The 19,604-nt window shown below is 61.4% G+C and overlaps 1 protein-coding gene across 3 annotated transcripts in view; it reads left to right on the top strand.

The window, feature by feature from the left end:
* atrnl1b (attractin-like 1b) overlaps positions 1-19,604 on the top strand; it is a 75,984-nt gene that overhangs the window by 31,446 nt on the left and 24,934 nt on the right. For all 3 annotated transcript variants that reach the window (XR_006958105.1, XM_047047928.1, XM_047047927.1), the window contains exons 24-25: positions 562-719; positions 17,257-17,318. Coding sequence is in view for 2 of the 3 variants with exons in the window: in XM_047047928.1 (XP_046903884.1) it covers positions 562-719; positions 17,257-17,318 (220 nt within the window). In the remaining variant the exon portion in view is untranslated. The remainder of the gene's footprint in view (positions 1-561; positions 720-17,256; positions 17,319-19,604) is intronic.

The raw sequence follows: 19,604 nt of genomic DNA, 5'->3' as shown, positions 1-19,604 counted from the left end.
GATAGATGGACAATGTGACGTCTTTGTGAAGTTATTGAAGTGTTTCAAGGAAATTCTTTTGCATAAAATGTATATTTAAAGAAAACCAGTGATTGAGTACTATACTTGCAGTTTTTCAAATGGGTGTTTCAGAAGTTGTGCTTGAGGAAGAGTCTGTGTTCGTTAAACCAACATCTTTCAGAATCTCTTTGTATTTGTCAAACCACTTGCAATCAACAGTGACCATGTGAGATTTCTGAGTTGTCACTAGACCTCCCCATGGGTGGTAACATCTGATCTGACTCTGGACTGCAGGGTGGAGGTGGAGAGGGTGGAGGGGCTAGGTACCTGTGGTTGGAAGGTTCAGGTTTAGACTTGTTGTGGTTGAGACCTTACTCAACAATAAGCTCAACAATATAAACAGTCGATATGCTTCAGTCCCTGGAGGTGTGTGACGTGTTTACCTGATAGCTGCTGTAAGGTGTGTGTGTGAGAGGTGTGTGAGTGGTTACTGAGGGCTGCTGTAAGGTGTGTGTGTGTGGTTACTGAGGGCTGCTGTGTTCCTGCTGTGTTCCTCTGCAGCTGGGACAGTGTCTGGAGAGGAAGTCCCCATCGTCTCCAAGACCAACATCAAGGAGTACCGAGACAGCTTCTCCTGCGAGAAGTTCACCTTCAGGAGCAACCCCAACATCACCTTCTATGTATACGTCAGCAACTTCTCCTGGCCCATTAAAATACAGGTAGGCTTCTGAACTGGCCCATTCAAATACAGGTAGGCTTCTGAACTGGCCCATTCAAATACAGGTAGGCTTCTGTGTGTGTGTGACCCTGAACTGGACCAGGACCCTAATCTGGGCCAAAATGTAAATACTAAAAGGTTGTTCCTGCTAAACTCAGATCTAACATGGTTACTTGGATGAACCCCAGAATGAGAGCTTAAAGATTTATAATAACTAAAGGGTTAATCTCCAATGGTTACTGTGCTGAGGGCACAGCTGCGTTTGACATGAGAGAGCGAAGCCTCATTGAACAGTTTCCTGCTCTGTGCTCATCAGACAGCCTGACCAGTGTTTCCCACACATAGACTAATTTGTGGCGGTGCGCCACAGAGTCAACACCGGCCGCCACACATTGCGTTTCGTGAAACAATTTTTTATTATCGCTATTTAGGTTAAAACACGCAGCGTATTCGTTCAGCTGCATTTCCTTTCCCCTGCTCTCCCTCCGTCTCTCTGTCACTCATCTTTCCCACATATGCACACAGTCACAACGTCAGCACACGTTAGCAACAATGCATACATATGCCGTTCTAGTAAGACCGACAGCGAGCCTTCAGCATTAGTGCCGTAGCTAAAAGTCGAGGAAAGTTGAGGCTACTTTTCGCTAGGTACCTTACTCACATTTACATTTAGTCATTTAGCAGACGCTCTTATCCAGAGCGAGTTACAGTACTCGAAGTTTCCCCTTCGTTCTTTTGGTGAGAAGTCTCAGGAGCTAGCTACTTACTCGGCGTCATGGAGCCGACCAGTTAAATAGTTGTTTAGCACTAGCGTTGCTACATGCATAATGCAGAAATGATATGTTAGTTGTTGTTAATTTGTGAAGGTGTGAATCATTTTGGATTAATATTTAATGTAACAAATTATTAACAAATTAACTGTGTAACGAATTATTAACGAAGGAATTATTACGACCCCCCCCCCCCCCCCCGTCTGACAACCCCCACCCCTCCCCGCCACAATTAGATTTCTAATCTGTGGGAAACACTGCTGACATACATCACCATGACAACCCTTAATGACCCTCCCCAGCCCAGAGACAACGATGAAACACTTCCACAAAATATTCCTGGTTTAGTCTTCTGATCCATAACACTGCAGCAGCTCTGTGGTGATGGATGGCCTGGTGGACAGGGAGGGTGGCAGGAGGGCACAGATGGATCTGATCTGAGGAGAAACATGGAGGCAGCAGCCTCATGTGAGATGTGGAGCCCTGCCAGTGAGACGCCTGTCTGAGACATGATCGACAGGCTGCACACACACACTGCTCACACACACACACACACGCACACACTGAAACACGCACACACACAGTTACTTCACAGCTCATAGACACAGAGTTGCTGACTGAGATCTCTTCTCTGCTAGGTGTGGAAAGTCATTTCACTTTAAAGGTTTGATGGAACTTTTCCACAACACTAGTTCTCTCAAGGAGGGAGGGAGGGGCCGGGCGGAGAGGGAGGGAGGGGCCGGGCAAAGAGGGAGGGAGGGTCCGGGCAAAGAGGGAGGGAGGGGTCGGATGGAGAGCGGTCACATGAGACGAGGGTGTAGAGAACCTGTAGCTTCTAGAAACATCCGAAACAGGAGAGGGGAAGAGCTGTCCCTGGAGGCACATGGACACCTGATCGTCCAGAGCTTCACCGCTCTGCCCTGATACATGTAGGGTCCCTACCCCCCTCCCACCGCTCTGCCCTGATACATGTAGGGTCCCTACCCCCCCCTCCCACCGCTCTGCCCTGATACATGTAGGGTCCCTACCACCGCTCTGCCCTGATACATGTAGGGTCCCTACCCCCCTCCCACCGCTCTGCCCTGATACATGTAGGGTCCCTACCCCCCTCCCACCGCTCTGCCCTGATACATGTAGGGTCCCTACCCCCCTCCCACCGCTCTGCCCTGATACATGTAGGGTCCCTACCCCCGCTCTGCCCTGATACATGTAGGGTCCCTACCCCCGCTCTGCCCTGATACATGTAGGGTCCCTACCCCCCTCCACCGCTCTGCCCTGATACATGTAGGGTCCCTCCCCCCCGCTCTGCCCTGATACATGTAGGGTCCCTCCCCCCGCTCTGCCCTGATACATGTATGGTCCCTCCCACCGCTCTGCCCTGATACATGTAGGGTCCCTCCCACCGCTCTGCCCTGATACATGTAGGGTCCCTCCCACCGCTCTGCCCTGATACATGTAGGGTCCCTCCCCCCGCTCTGCCCTGATACATGTAGGGTCCCTCCCCCCGCTCTGCCCTGATACATGTAGGGTCCCTCCCCCCGCTCTGCCCTGATACATGTAGGGTCCCTACCCCCCTCCCACCGCTCTGCCCTGATACATGTAGGGTCCCTCCCACCGCTCTGCCCTGATACATGTAGGGTCCCTCCCACCGCTCTGCCCTGATACATGTAGGGTCCCTACCCCCGCTCTGCCCTGATACATGTAGGGTCCCTACCCCCCCCCCCCTCTCTGCCCTGATACATGTAGGGTCCCTCCCCCCCCCCGCTCTGCCCTGATACATGTAGGGTCCCTCCCCCCCCCCCCCTCTCTGCCCTGATACATGTAGGGTCCCTACCACCGCTCTGCCCTGATACATGTAGGGTCCCTCCCCCCCCCTCTCTGCCCTGATACATGTAGGGTCCCTCCCCCCCCCTCTCTGCCCTGATACATGTAGGGTCCCTCCCCCCCCCTCTCTGCCCTGATACATGTAGGGTCCCTACCCCCCCCCCCCCTCTCTGCCCTGATACATGTAGGGTCCCTACCCCCCCCCCCCCTCTCTGCCCTGATACATGTAGGGTCCCTACCCCCCCCCCGCTCTGATACATGTAGGGTCCCTACCCCCCCCCCCCCCTCTCTACACTGATACATGTAGGGTCCCTACCCCCCCCCCCCCCCCTCTCTACACTGATACATGTAGGGTCCCTCCCCCCCCCCCCCCTCTCTGCCCTGATACATGTAGGGTCCCTACCCCCCCCCCCTCTCTGCCCTGATACATGTAGGGTCCCTCCCCCCCCCCCCCCTCTCTGCCCTGATACATGTAGGGTCCCTACCCCCCCCTCTCTGCCCTGATACATGTAGGGTCCCTACCCCCCCCCCCCCCTCTCTGCCCTGATACATGTAGGGTCCCTCCCCCCCCCTCTCTGCCCTGATACATGTAGGGTCCCTGCCCCCCCCCTGCTCTGCCCTGATACATGTAGGGTCCCTCCCCCCCCCTCTCTGCCCTGATACATGTAGGGTCCCTACCCCCCCCCCCCCCTCTCTGCCCTGATACATGTAGGGTCCCTACCCCCCTCCCACCGCTCTGCCCTGATACATGTAGGGTCCCTACCCCCGCTCTGCCCTGATACATGTAGGGTCCCTACCCCCGCTCTGCCCTGATACATGTAGGGTCCCTACCCCCCTCCACCGCTCTGCCCTGATACATGTAGGGTCCCTCCCCCCGCTCTGCCCTGATACATGTAGGGTCCCTCCCCCCGCTCTGCCCTGATACATGTAGGGTCCCTCCCACCGCTCTGCCCTGATACATGTAGGGTCCCTCCCACCGCTCTGCCCTGATACATGTAGGGTCCCTCCCACCGCTCTGCCCTGATACATGTAGGGTCCCTCCCCCCGCTCTGCCCTGATACATGTAGGGTCCCTCCCCCCGCTCTGCCCTGATACATGTAGGGTCCCTCCCCCCGCTCTGCCCTGATACATGTAGGGTCCCTACCCCCCTCCCACCGCTCTGCCCTGATACATGTAGGGTCCCTCCCACCGCTCTGCCCTGATACATGTAGGGTCCCTCCCACCGCTCTGCCCTGATACATGTAGGGTCCCTACCCCCGCTCTGCCCTGATACATGTAGGGTCCCTACCCCCCCCCCCCTCTCTGCCCTGATACATGTAGGGTCCCTCCCCCCCCCCGCTCTGCCCTGATACATGTAGGGTCCCTCCCCCCCCCCCCTCTCTGCCCTGATACATGTAGGGTCCCTACCACCGCTCTGCCCTGATACATGTAGGGTCCCTCCCCCCCCCTCTCTGCCCTGATACATGTAGGGTCCCTCCCCCCCCCTCTCTGCCCTGATACATGTAGGGTCCCTCCCCCCCCCTCTCTGCCCTGATACATGTAGGGTCCCTACCCCCCCCCCCCCTCTCTGCCCTGATACATGTAGGGTCCCTACCCCCCCCCCCCCTCTCTGCCCTGATACATGTAGGGTCCCTACCCCCCCCCCGCTCTGATACATGTAGGGTCCCTACCCCCCCCCCCCCCCTCTCTACACTGATACATGTAGGGTCCCTACCCCCCCCCCCCCTCTCTACACTGATACATGTAGGGTCCCTCCCCCCCCCCCCCCTCTCTGCCCTGATACATGTAGGGTCCCTACCCCCCCCCCCCTCTCTGCCCTGATACATGTAGGGTCCCTCCCCCCCCCCCCCTCTCTGCCCTGATACATGTAGGGTCCCTACCCCCCCCTCTCTGCCCTGATACATGTAGGGTCCCTACCCCCCCCCCCCTCTCTGCCCTGATACATGTAGGGTCCCTCCCCCCCCCTCTCTGCCCTGATACATGTAGGGTCCCTGCCCCCCCCCTGCTCTGCCCTGATACATGTAGGGTCCCTCCCCCCCCCTCTCTGCCCTGATACATGTAGGGTCCCTACCCCCCCCCCCCCCTCTCTGCCCTGATACATGTAGGGTCCCTACCCCCCCCCCCCTCTCTGCCCTGATACATGTAGGGTCCCTACCCCCCCCCCTCTCTGCCCTGATACATGTAGGGTCCCTACCCCCCCCCCTCTCTGCCCTGATACATGTAGGGTCCCCCCCTCTCTGCCCTGATACATGTAGGGTCCCTACCCCCCCCCTCTCTGCCCTGATACATGTAGGGTCCCTACCCCCCCCCCCCCCCGCTCTGCCCTGATACATGTAGGGTCCCTACCCCCCCCCCCCCCCCGCTCTGCCCTGATACATGTAGGGTCCCTACCCTCCCCCCCCCGCTCTGCCCTGATACATGTAGGGTCCCTACCCCCCCCCCCCCCCCGCTCTGCCCTGATACATGTAGGGTCCCTACCCCCCCCCCCCCCGCTCTGCCCTGATACATGTAGGGTCCCTACCCCCCCCCCCCTCTCTGCCCTGATACATGTAGGGTCCCTCCCCCCCCCTCTCTGCCCTGATACATGTAGGGTCCCTCCCCCCCCCTCTCTGCCCTGATACATGTAGGGTCCCTACCCCCCCCCCCCCCCTCTCTGCCCTGATACATGTAGGGTCCCTACCCCCCCCCCCTCTCTGCCCTGATACATGTAGGGTCCCTACCCCCCCCCCCCGCTCTGCCCTGATACATGTAGGGTCCCTACCCCCCCCCCCCTCTCTACACTGATACATGTAGGGTCCCTACCCCCCCCCCCCCCCCTCTCTACACTGATACATGTAGGGTCCCTCCCCCCCCCCCCCCCTCTCTGCCCTGATACATGTAGGGTCCCTACCCCCCCCCCCTCTCTGCCCTGATACATGTAGGGTCCCTCCCCCCCCCCCCCCTCTCTGCCCTGATACATGTAGGGTCCCTACCCCCCCCTCTCTGCCCTGATACATGTAGGGTCCCTACCCCCCCCCCCCCCCTCTCTGCCCTGATACATGTAGGGTCCCTCCCCCCCCCCTCTCTGCCCTGATACATGTAGGGTCCCTCCCCCCCCCTGCTCTGCCCTGATACATGTAGGGTCCCTACCCCCCCCCCCCCTCTCTGCCCTGATACATGTAGGGTCCCTACCCCCCCCCCCCCCCTCTCTGCCCTGATACATGTAGGGTCCCTACCCCCCCCCCCTCTCTGCCCTGATACATGTAGGGTCCCTCCCCCCCCCTGCTCTGCCCTGATACATGTAGGGTCCCTACCCCCCCCCCCCCCTCTCTGCCCTGATACATGTAGGGTCCCTACCCCCCCCCCCCCCCTCTGCCCTGATACATGTAGGGTCCCTACCCCCCCCCCCTCTCTGCCCTGATACATGTAGGGTCCCTCCCCCCCCCCCTCTCTGCCCTGATACATGTAGGGTCCCTACCCCCCTCCCCCCTCTCTGCCCTGATACATGTAGGGTCCCTCCCCCCCCTCTCTCTACACTGATACATGTAGGGTCCCTACCCCCCCCCCCCTCTCTGCCCTGATACATGTAGGGTCCCTACCCCCCCCCCCCCCTCTCTGCCCTGATACATGTAGGGTCCCTACCCCCCCCCCCCCCCTCTCTGCCCTGATACATGTAGGGTCCCTACCCCCCCCCCCCTCTCTGCCCTGATACATGTAGGGTCCCTACCCCCCCCCCCCCTCTCTGCCCTGATACATGTAGGGTCCCTACACCCCTCCCCCCTCTCTGCCCTGATACATGTAGGGTCCCTACCCCCCCCCCCGCTCTGCCCTGATACATGTAGGGTCCCTACCCCCCCCCCCCCCGCTCTGCCCTGATACATGTAGGGTCCCTACCCCCCCCCCCCCCCTCTGCCCTGATACATGTAGGGTCCCTCCCCCCCCCTGCTCTGCCCTGATACATGTAGGGTCCCTACCCCCCCCCCCCCCCTCTCTGCCCTGATACATGTAGGGTCCCTACCCCCCCCCCCCCCCCTCTGCCCTGATACATGTAGGGTCCCTACCCCCCCCCCCCTCTCTGCCCTGATACATGTAGGGTCCCTCCCCCCCCCCTCTCTGCCCTGATACATGTAGGGTCCCTACCCCCCCCTCCCCCCTCTCTGCCCTGATACATGTAGGGTCCCTCCCCCCCCTCTCTCTACACTGATACATGTAGGGTCCCTACCCCCCCCCCCCCTCTCTGCCCTGATACATGTAGGGTCCCTACCCCCCCCCCCCCCCCCTCTCTGCCCTGATACATGTAGGGTCCCTACCCCCCCCCCCCCCCCCTCTCTGCCCTGATACATGTAGGGTCCCTACCCCCCCCCCCCCCCTCTCTGCCCTGATACATGTAGGGTCCCTACCCCCCCCCCCCCCCTCTCTGCCCTGATACATGTAGGGTCCCTACCCCCCCCCTCTCTCTGCCCTGATACATGTAGGGTCCCTCCCCCCCCCCCCGCTCTGCCCTGATACATGTAGGGGTCCCTACCCCCCCCCCCCCCCCCCCCCCGCTCTGCCCTGATACATGTAGGGTCCCTACCCCCCCCCCCCCGCTCTGCCCTGATACATGTAGGGTCCCTACCCCCCCCCCCCCCCGCTCTGCCCTGATACATGTAGGGTCCCTCCCCCCCCCCCGCTCTGCCCTGATACATGTAGGGTCCCCTACCCCCCCCCCTGCTCTGCCCTGATACATGTAGGGTCCCTACCCCCCCCCCCCCGCTCTGCCCTGATACATGTAGGGTCCCTACCCCCTCTCTACACTGATACATGTAGGGTCCCTACCCCCCCTCCCCCCCTCTCTGCCCTGATACATGTAGGGTCCCTACCCCCCTCCCCCCTCTCTGCCCTGATACATGTAGGGTCCCTACCCCCCTCCCCCCCTCTCTGCCCTGATACATGTAGGGTCCCTACCCCCCCCCCCCCGCTCTGCCCTGATACATGTAGGGTCCCCTACCCTCCCCCCCCCCCTCTCTGCCCTGATACATGTAGGGTCCCTACCCCCCCCCCCCCCCCCGCTCTGCCCTGATACATGTAGGGTCCCTACCCTCCCCCCCGCTCTGCCCTGATACATGTAGGGTCCCTACCCCCCCCCGCTCTGCCCTGATGCATGTAGGGTCCCTACCCCCCCCCTCTCTCTGCCCTGATACATGTAGGGTCCCTACCCCCCCCCCCCCCCCCCGCTCTGCCCTGATACATGTAGGGTCCCTACCCCCCCCTGCTCTGCCCTGATACATGTAGGGTCCCTACCCCCCCCCCCCCGCTCTGCCCTGATACATGTAGGGTCCCTACCCCCCCCCCCCCCCCGCTCTGCCCTGATACATGTAGGGTCCCTCCCCCCCCCCTCTCTGCCCTGATACATGTAGGGTCCCTACCCCCCCCCCCCCCCCTCTCTGCCCTGATACATGTAGGGTCCCTACCCCCTCTCTACACTGATACATGTAGGGTCCCTACCCCCCCCCCCCCCGCTCTGCCCTGATACATGTAGGGTCCCTACCCCCCCCCCCCGCTCTGCCCTGATACATGTAGGGTCCCTACCCCCCCCCGCTCTGCCCTGATGCATGTAGGGTCCCTACCCCCCCCCTCTCTCTGCCCTGATACATGTAGGGTCCCTACCCTCCCCCCCGCTCTGCCCTGATACATGTAGGGTCCCTACCCCCCCCCCGCTCTGCCCTGATGCATGTAGGGTCCCTACCCCCCCCCCTCTCTCTGCCCTGATACATGTAGGGTCCCTACCCCCCCCCCCCCCCCGCTCTGCCCTGATACATGTAGGGTCCCTACCCCCCCCCTGCTCTGCCCTGATACATGTAGGGTCCCTACCCCCCCCCCCCGCTCTGCCCTGATACATGTAGGGTCCCTACCCCCCCCCCCCCCCCCGCTCTGCCCTGATACATGTAGGGTCCCTCCCCCCCCCCCTCTCTGCCCTGATACATGTAGGGTCCCTACCCCCCCCCCCCCCCTCTCTGCCCTGATACATGTAGGGTCCCTACCCCCTCTCTACACTGATACATGTAGGGTCCCTACCCCCCCCCCCCCCGCTCTGCCCTGATACATGTAGGGTCCCTACCCCCCCCCCCCCGCTCTGCCCCTGATACATGTAGGGTCCATACCCCCCCCCGCTCTGCCCTGATGCATGTAGGGTCCCTACCCCCCCCCTCTCTCTGCCCTGATACATGTAGGGTCCCTACCCCCCCCCCCCCCCCCCACCGCTCTGCCCTGATACATGTAGGGTCCCTACCCTCCCCCCCGCTCTGCCCTGATACATGTAGGGTCCCTACCCCCCCCCCCCCCCCCCCGCTCTGCCCTGATACATGTAGGGTCCCTACCCCCTCTCTACACTGATACATGTAGGGTCCCTACCCCCCTCCCCCCTCTCTGCCCTGATACATGTAGGGTCCCTACCCCCCTCCCCCCTCTCTGCCCTGATACATGTAGGGTCCCTACCCTCCCCCCCCTCTCTGCCCTGATACATGTAGGGTCCCTCCCCCCCCCTCTCTGCCCTGATACATGTAGGGTCCCTACCCCCCCCCCCGCTCTGCCCTGATACATGTAGGGTCCCTCCCCCCCCCCCCGCTCTGCCCTGATACATGTAGGGTCCCTACCCCCCCCCCCCCCGCTCTGCCCTGATACATGTAGGGTCCCTACCCTCCCCCCCCGCTCTGCCCTGATACATGTAGGGTCCCTACCCCCCCCCCCCCCCCCCCCTCTCTGCCCTGATACATGTAGGGTCCCTACCCCCTCTCTACACTGATACATGTAGGGTCCCTACCCCCCTCCCCCCTCTCTGCCCTGATACATGTAGGGTCCCTACCCCCCCTCCCCCCTCTCTGCCCTGATACATGTAGGGTCCCTACACCCCTCCCCCCCTCTCTGCCCTGATACATGTAGGGTCCCTACCCCCCCCCCCCCGCTCTGCCCTGATACATGTAGGGTCCCTACCCCCCCCCCCCCGCTCTGCCCTGATACATGTAGGGTCCCTACCCCCCCACCCCCCCCCCGCTCTGCCCTGATACATGTAGGGTCCCTACCCCCCCCCCCCCCCCCGCTCTGCCCTGATACATGTAGGGTCCCTACCCCCCCCCCCCCCCGCTCTGCCCTGATACATGTAGGGTCCCCTACCCCCCCCCCCCCGCTCTGCCCTGATACATGTAGGGTCCCTACCCCCCCCTTGCTCTGCCCTGATACATGTAGGGTCCCTACCCCCCCCCCTTGCTCTGCCCTGATACATGTAGGGTCTCTACCCCCCCCCCCCCCCCGCTCTGCCCTGATACATGTAGGGTCTCTACCCCCCCCCCCCCCCGCTCTGCCCTGATACATGTAGGGTCTCTATCCCCCCCCCCCCCCGCTCTGCTAGGGTCCCTACCCCCCCCCCCCCCCCCGCTCTGCCCTGATACATGTAGGGTCCCTACCCCCCCCCCCCCGCTCTGCCCTGATACATGTAGGGTCCCTACCCTCCCCCCCCTCTCTGCCCTGATACATGTAGGGGTCCCTACCCCCCCCCCCCCCCCGCTCTGCCCTGATACATGTAGGGTCCCTACCCCCCCCCCCCGCTCTGCCCTGATACATGTAGGGTCCCTCCCCCCCCCCCCGCTCTGCCCTGATACATGTAGGGTCCCTACCCCCCCCCCCCCCCGCTCTGCCCTGATACATGTAGGGTCCCTACCCCCCCCCCTGCTCTGCCCTGATACATGTAGGGTCCCTACCCCCCCCCCCCCCGCTCTGCCCTGATACATGTAGGGTCCCTACCCCCCCCCCCCCCCGCTCTGCCCTGATACATGTAGGGTCCCTCCCCCCCCCCTCTCTGCCCTGATACATGTAGGGTCCCTACCCCCCCCCCCGCTCTGCCCTGATACATGTAGGGTCCCTACCCCCCCCCCCCCCCGCTCTGCCCTGATACATGTAGGGTCCCTACCCCCCCCCTGCTCTGCCCTGATACATGTAGGGTCCCTACCCCCCCCCCCCCGCTCTGCCCTGATACATGTAGGGTCCCTACCCCCCCCCCCCCCGCTCTGCCCTGATACATGTAGGGTCCCTCCCCCCCCCTCTCTGCCCTGATACATGTAGGGTCCCTACCCCCCCCCCCCCCCTCTCTGCCCTGATACATGTAGGGTCCCTACCCCCTCTCTACACTGATACATGTAGGGTCCCTACCCCCCCCCCCCCCGCTCTGCCCTGATACATGTAGGGTCCCTACCCCCCCCCCCCGCTCTGCCCTGATACATGTAGGGTCCATACCCCCCCCCGCTCTGCCCTGATGCATGTAGGGTCCCTACCCCCCCCTCTCTCTGCCCTGATACATGTAGGGTCCCTACCCCCCCCCCCCCCCCCACCGCTCTGCCCTGATACATGTAGGGTCCCTACCCTCCCCCCCGCTCTGCCCTGATACATGTAGGGTCCCTACCCCCCCCCCCCCCCCCCCGCTCTGCCCTGATACATGTAGGGTCCCTACCCCCTCTCTACACTGATACATGTAGGGTCCCTACCCCCCTCCCCCCTCTCTGCCCTGATACATGTAGGGTCCCTACCCCCCTCCCCCCTCTCTGCCCTGATACATGTAGGGTCCCTACCCTCCCCCCCCCTCTCTGCCCTGATACATGTAGGGTCCCTCCCCCCCCCTCTCTGCCCTGATACATGTAGGGTCCCTACCCCCCCCCCCGCTCTGCCCTGATACATGTAGGGTCCCTCCCCCCCCCCCGCTCTGCCCTGATACATGTAGGGTCCCTACCCCCCCCCCCCCCGCTCTGCCCTGATACATGTAGGGTCCCTACCCTCCCCCCCCGCTCTGCCCTGATACATGTAGGGTCCCTACCCCCCCCCCCCCTCTCTGCCCTGATACATGTAGGGTCCCTACCCCCCTCTCTACACTGATACATGTAGGGTCCCTACCCCCCTCTCCCCCCTCTCTGCCCTGATACATGTAGGGTCCCTACCCCCCTCCCCCCTCTCTGCCCTGATACATGTAGGGTCCCTCCCCCCCCCTCTCTGCCCTGATACATGTAGGGTCCCTACCCCCCCCCCCCCCGCTCTGCCCTGATACATGTAGGGTCCCTCCCCCCCCCCGCTCTGCCCTGATACATGTAGGGTCCCTACCCCCCCCCCCCCCCGCTCTGCCCTGATACATGTAGGGTCCCTACCCTCCCCCCCGCTCTGCCCTGATACATGTAGGGTCCCTACCCCCCCCCCCCCCCTCTCTGCCCTGATACATGTAGGGTCCCTACCCCCTCTCTACACTGATACATGTAGGGTCCCTACCCCCCTCCCCCCTCTCTGCCCTGATACATGTAGGGTCCCTACCCCCCTCCCCCCTCTCTGCCCTGATACATGTAGGGTCCCTACACCCCTCCCCCCTCTCTGCCCTGATACATGTAGGGTCCCTACCCCCCCCCCCGCTCTGCCCTGATACATGTAGGGTCCCTACCCCCCCCCCCCCCGCTCTGCCCTGATACATGTAGGGTCCCTACCCCCCCACCCCCCCCCGCTCTGCCCTGATACATGTAGGGTCCCTACCCCCCCCCCCCCCGCTCTGCCCTGATACATGTAGGGTCCCTACCCCCCCCCCCCCCCGCTCTGCCCTGATACATGTAGGGTCCCTACCCCCCCCCCCCGCTCTGCCCTGATACATGTAGGGTCCCTACCCCCCCCCTTGCTCTGCCCTGATACATGTAGGGTCTCTACCCCCCCCCCCCCCCCCGCTCTGCCCTGATACATGTAGGGTCTCTATCCCCCCCCCCCGCTCTGCCCTGATACATGTAGGGTCCTCTATCCCCCCCCCCCCCGCTCTGCTAGGGTCCCTACCCCCCCCCCCCCCGCTCTGCCCTGATACATGTAGGGTCCCTACCCCCCCCCCCCGCTCTGCCCTGATACATGTAGGGTCCCTACCCTCCCCCCCCCTCTCTGCCCTGATACATGTAGGGTCCCTACCCCCCCCCCCCCCCCGCTCTGCCCTGATACATGTAGGGTCCCTACCCCCCCCCCCCGCTCTGCCCTGATACATGTAGGGTCCCTCCCCCCCCCCGCTCTGCCCTGATACATGTAGGGTCCCTACCCCCCCCCCCCCCGCTCTGCCCCTGATACATGTAGGGTCCCTACCCCCCCCCCCTGCTCTGCCCTGATACATGTAGGGTCCCTACCCCCCCCCCCCGCTCTGCCCCTGATACATGTAGGGTCCCCTACCCCCCCCCCCCCCGCTCTGCCCTGATACATGTAGGGTCCCTCCCCCCCCCCTCTCTGCCCTGATACATGTAGGGTCCCTACCCCCCCCCCCGCTCTGCCCTGATACATGTAGGGTCCCTACCCCCCCCCCCCCCCCCGCTCTGCCCTGATACATGTAGGGTCCCTACCCCCCCCACCCCCCCCCCCGCTTTGCCCTGATACATGTAGGGTCCCTACCCCCCCCCCCCCCGCTCTGCCCTGATACATGTAGGGTCCCTACCCCCCCCCCCCCCCACTCTGCCCTGATACATGTAGGGTCCCTACCCCCCCCCCCCCCGCTCTGCCCTGATACATGTAGGGTCCCTACCCCCCCCTTGCTCTGCCCTGATACATGTAGGGTCTCTACCCCCCCCCCCCCCCCCGCTCTGCCCTGATACATGTAGGGTCTCTACCCCCCCCCCCCCGCTCTGCCCTGATACATGTAGGGTCTCTACCCCCCCCCCCCCCCGCTCTGCTAGGGTCCCTACCCCCCCCCCCCCCCCCCCGCTCTGCCCCGATACATGTAGGGTCCCTACCCCCCCCCCCCGCTCTGCCCTGATACATGTAGGGTCCCTACCCTCCCCCCCCCTCTCTGCCCTGATACATGTAGGGTCCCTACCCCCCCCCCCCCCCCTCTCTGCCCTGATACATGTAGGGTCCCTACCCCCCCCCCCCCCCCTCTCTGCCCTGATACATGTAGGGTCCCTACCCCCTCTCTACACTGATACATGTAGGGTCCCTACCCCCCCCCCCCCCGCTCTGCCCTGATACATGTAGGGTCCCTACCCCCCCCCCCGCTCTGCCTCTGATACATGTAGGGTCCCTACCCCCCCCCGCTCTGCCCTGATGCATGTAGGGTCCCTACCCCCCCCCTCTCTCTGCCCTGATACATGTAGGGTCCCTACCCCCCCCCCCCCCCCCCCCCCACCGCTCTGCCCTGATACATGTAGGGTCCCTACCCTCCCACCCGCTCTGCCCTGATACATGTAGGGTCCCTACCCCCCCCCCCCCCCGCTCTGCTAGGGTCCCTACCCCCCCCCCCCCCCCCCGCTCTGCCCTGATACATGTAGGGTCCCTACCCCCCCCCCCTCTCTGCCCTGATACATGTAGGGTCCCCCCCCCCCCCCCCCCCCCCCCCTGCTCTGCCCTGATACATGTAGGGTCCCTACCCCCCCCCCCCCGCTCTGCCCTGATACATGTAGGGTCCCTACCCCCCCCCCCCCCCGCTCTGCCCTGATACATGTAGGGTCCCTACCCCCCCCCCCCCCCCTCTCTGCCCTGATACATGTAGGGTCCCTACCCCCTCTCTACACTGATACATGTAGGGTCCCTACCCCCCCCCCCCCCGCTCTGCCCTGATACATGTAGGGTCCCTACCCCCCCCCCGCTCTGCCCTGATACATGTAGGGTCCCTACCCCCCCCCGCTCTGCCCTGATGCATGTAGGGTCCCTACCCCCCCCTCTCTCTGCCCTGATACATGTAGGGTCCCTACCCCCCCCCCCCCCCCCCCCACCGCTCTGCCCTGATACATGTAGGGTCCCTACCCTCCCACCCGCTCTGCCCTGATACATGTAGGGTCCCTACCCCCCCCCCCCCGCTCTGCTAGGGTCCCTACCCCCCCCCCCCCCGCTCTGCCCTGATACATGTAGGGTCCCTACCCCCCCCCTCTCTGCCCTGATACATGTAGGGTCCCCCCCCCCCCCCCCCCCCCCGCTCTGCCCTGATACATGTAGGGTCCCTACCCCCCCCCCCCCGCTCTGCCCTGATACATGTAGGGTCCCTACCCCCCCCCCCCTGCTCTGCCCTGATACATGTAGGGTCCCTACCCCCCCCGCTCTGCCCTGATACATGTAGGGTCCCTACCCCCCCCCCCCCCGCTCTGCCCTGATACATGTAGGGTCCCTACCCTCCCCCCCCGCTCTGCCCTGATACATGTAGGGTCCCTACCCCCCCCCCCCCCCCGCTCTGCCCTGATACATGTAGGGTCCCTACCCCCCCCCCCCCCCGCTCTGCCCTGATACATGTAGGGTCCCTACCCCCCCCCCCGCTCTGCCCTGATACATGTAGGGTCCCTACCCTCTCTCTACACTGATACATGTAGGGTCCCTACCCTCTCTCTACACTGATACATATAGGGTTCCCCCCTCTCTTGTGTTCTCCTCTGATCCTCCTCTCTTCTACTCTCCCCTGTCTCCCTTCAGATGATTGTCTGCCTGTTATTCTGTACCAGCGATCCCATTCTTCATGTTGCTCTACAGTTTTCGGCCAATTCCATTACATTTCCCCAAATCACTGGAAATTCTATAGGTTTAATTGAGACAGTCCTTTTCAGATAGAGTGGGTAATTTTCCATCAGGAGTATTTCTCCTTGAATCAGAGGAATTGAAATGAACTGGCCCCAGATGTATTGGTTTGACCCGATCTGCCCTGGACGGAGTGCAGCAGAGGGTGCTGAGTGAGGGCCTGCAGCTCATTACCACACACCTTCACAGCTGATCAGCTGCTGCTGTTGGGCTCTTAATGAGGTTTGCTCCGTGATTGAACGAGATGCTTGGAACAGTTTTGCGATGATAAAATCAAACAAAAGCTTATTTGTGTATGCCTTCTTTACTAGGAGTCATAGAGGGCTTCACACCTGAAGACACAGACAGACCCAGTCACTACCTACACCTCATCCTCACCTTCCTGTCCCTAAAACACATTGTTTTCTAATCATTCCTGAAATGAATGAGTCACATTGGTCAAGTGGGGGGGTTTCTGGGCTTTTTAGTGTGTATAGATCTGTCAGCTCCGGGGTCGGTTCCACACAGCTTCCTGCTGACAGGAAACACCGTCTGAGCTGACGTGCAAACAGCAGTCTTTCTAATGTCGGACAGTCGTCATGCGTAGAGGCATGACCTGTCCCCACGTCACACAGCCTGGAGCTGTTTCAGCTGCTTCTCTGCAGATCCACGTTGATGACCTTTAGAGGACCAATCAGCTCCTCGGTCCGTACTGACCTATCAACGTAGAGCACAGGAACTTAACCCTTCCACCACGCCACAGACACCAGCGAAGAAATGTCAGGACACATTTAGTGTTGTGGGGTTAGGCGGAGTCCTTTCTACACTTATATCCTTATCTCTGTTTTACACACACACACCTGTAATCTAGCTCAACACCGAATGTGAGTACACATGCTCAAACTGTCCTAAATTGGATTGGAGTCAGGTTGCTGAGCGGTTAGGGAATTGGGCTAGTAATCAGAAGGTCGCTGGTTCGATTCCCGGCTGTGCCAAATGAAGTTGTGTCCTTGGGCAAGGCACTTCACCCTACTTGCCTCGGGGGGAATGTCCCTGTACTTACTGTAAGTTGCTCTGGGTAAGAGCGTCTGCTAAATGACTAAATGTAATGTAAATGTAAAATTCAAGCAACGGTTTGAACATCCTCCCTTCCCAGTTGATGCTGCATTCCTTAGCTGCTGTAGGAGTGAGTAACAGCACCCTTGGTGTGAGGTTGGGGCCTCCTGAACGAGATGCTAGGACGGGCATTTCAAGTGTACACACAATGAGTTCTCAGTGGCTAGAAATTCCACCATGACTCTCCATCACCTGCAAGCTGGCCCCCAGCTCCATGCAGACACGGTTCAGACAGTAAAGTCCCCCCAGAGGTCTGAGGCCGTGGTGGAGGTGTGGTGGAGGTGTGGTGGTCAGAGAGTGAGTTATGAGCTCAGTATGAATCCTCTTTGTCTTCCTCCACAGATTGCCTTCTCCCAGCACAACAGCATCATGGACCTGGTCCAGTTCTTCGTGACGTTCTTCAGGTGAGTGTTTGGGACTGAAGGTCCAAAACCTTCTCCCTCAGGCTAGAGGGTATGGGTATGGGTGTGTGTGTGTGTGTCTAAAGATTCCTGCTCCCCATTAGAGAGACAGACATAGAGAGAGAGACCGACAGACAGATGAGCTAACCATGCTGGCTGGGCAGCTATCAGCCCCTGCATCACATCACCTACATTAGCTCCAGTCAGGCTCCAGGCGGGGGGGGTTATCGCTGCCTGGGTGATGGACAGCTGCCACAGATCATTGCTTCAGCCTGGGCCTTCATCCCCCAGCTTGTCTCCGTACCTCAGGGCCCAGTGGGGGTGGGGGGGATTAATGGGGTTTTCATTCTGCTCTAAAAACCCAGTTGGAGAAATATGTTGAAAGAGGCTGACAGCTGGGTGTGTCTGCCTCGCCCACAGGGCTGGGTGTGTCTGCCTCGCCCTCAGAGCTGGGTGTGTCTGCCTCGCCCTCAGAGCTGGGTGTGTCTGCCTCGCTCTCAGAGCTGGGTGTGTCTGCCTCGCCCTCAGAGCTGGGTGTGTGTGCCTCGCCCACAGAGCTGGGTGTGTCTGCCTCGCCCTCAGAGCTGGGTGTGTGTGCCTCGCCCACAGAGCTGGGTGTGTCTGCCTCGCCCTCAGAGCTGGGTGTGTCTGCCTCGCCCTCAGAGCTGGGTGTGTCTGCCTCGCCCTCAGAGCTGGGTGTGTCTGCCTCGCTCTCAGAGCTGGGTGTGTCTGCCTCGCCCTCAGAGCTGGGTGTGTCTGCCTCGCCCACAGGGCTGGGTGTGTCTGCCTCGCCCTCAGAGCTGGGTGTGTCTGCCTCGCCCACAGAGCTGGGTGTGTCTGCCTCGCTCTCAGAGCTGGGTGTGTCTGCCTCGCTCTCAGGGCTGGGTGTGTCTGCCTCGCCCACAGGGGTGGGTGTGTCTGCCTTGCCCACAGAGCTGGGTGTGTCTGCCTCGCCCACAGAGCTGGGTGTGTCTGCCTCGCCTACAGGGCTGGGTGTTTAATGCAAGCTAAGGTAAACTCCATTACCTCTGCAGGGAAAAGGGTTTAGTTTTTTCTTCAAGTTAAAGCCTTTTCTTTGTTTCCGCCGAACATTTCATCTTTTCTGAGTCAACGGGTTCAGACCAGACCCTCGTTCAAACCAGACCCTCGTTCAAACCAGACCCTCGTTCAAACCTTCCCTCTAAATGGTTACCCGTTACCCGTTTTAACCGTGCATGTGTTGTCTGCGTTCAGTCTGCAAATGTATTTTTTCGATTACTTTCCAAGTGTCTCGTCCGGTTAGATATTCGGAGCTCTGTGAAAATGTGTTTCCTTCAGGAACTCCTGATGTTCTCTCCCGTTCCATGTTTACCTAATGGCCATTTGGGATCCGTTTTAGTCAGATATGTTGTCACACATGAGGGAATGTGACTGAGGTCTGAATGTGTTTTGAGAGACAGACTGCTGGAGGTGACTGCTGTAGGGAGATGTGGCTTCTTGGGGAAGAATGGAGAGGGAGGAGAGGAGGAATGGAGAGGCAGGAGAGGAGGGTGGGAGGAGAGGAGGGTGGTAGGAATGGAGAGGGAGGAGAGGAGGGTGGGAGGAGAGGAGGGTGGTAGGAATGGAGAGGGAGGAGAGGAGGGTGAGAGGAGAGGAGGGTGGGAGGAGAGGAGGGTGAGGGGGGTGGGAGGAGAGGAGGGTGAGAGGGAGAGGAGGGTGAGAGGGAGAGGAGGGTGGGAGGAGAGGGGGGTGGGAGGAGAGGAGGGTGAGAGGGAGAGGAGGGTGGGAGGAGAGGGGGGTGGGAGGAATGGAGAGAAGAGATGGGGGGAGGGGAAGGAGAGATGTAGAGTTTTTCAAGAAGTGTCACCTTTCTCTATTCAGTCACACTACTCTCACTCTGAGAGAGGGGGGGGGGAGAATGCCCTGTTGGGCTCTGGGAGGTTTTGTAAGTGACGCATTGACTGGGTGCAGAGGAACACTAGCTTCATCTGTGTCATTTCTGCTAATGAACAGACCCCCTCTACCTGCCCCCCTTACAGGGGGCTGTGTGCGTGTCAGCATGATGGGGGGGGAGCCCTGTAATGTGGAGTTTGTTATTAACTGCAGTAGCAGGTGGACCAGCAGAGACAGGCCCTGTGTATTGCCTCAAGGATGAAAGCTTCTAACACAAGCTTTCTGTTCCTTCACAACAACATGGAATCATTCAAGTGTCCCGGCATTATCTTCAGCCGTGTCAGAGATGCAGCGTTCCTCTTAGACTGGGTGAAATGTGTTTACCAAGAAGCACATAGCTTCCCAAACACCGTCTGT

The sequence above is a fragment of the Hypomesus transpacificus genome, chromosome 23 (genome assembly GCF_021917145.1).
Source record: "Hypomesus transpacificus isolate Combined female chromosome 23, fHypTra1, whole genome shotgun sequence".
In the NCBI taxonomy this organism is placed as follows: Eukaryota; Metazoa; Chordata; class Actinopteri; order Osmeriformes; family Osmeridae; genus Hypomesus; species Hypomesus transpacificus.
The sequence above is the reverse complement of the archived record's forward strand: the minus strand, read 5'-3'. Positions and strand labels throughout refer to the sequence as shown.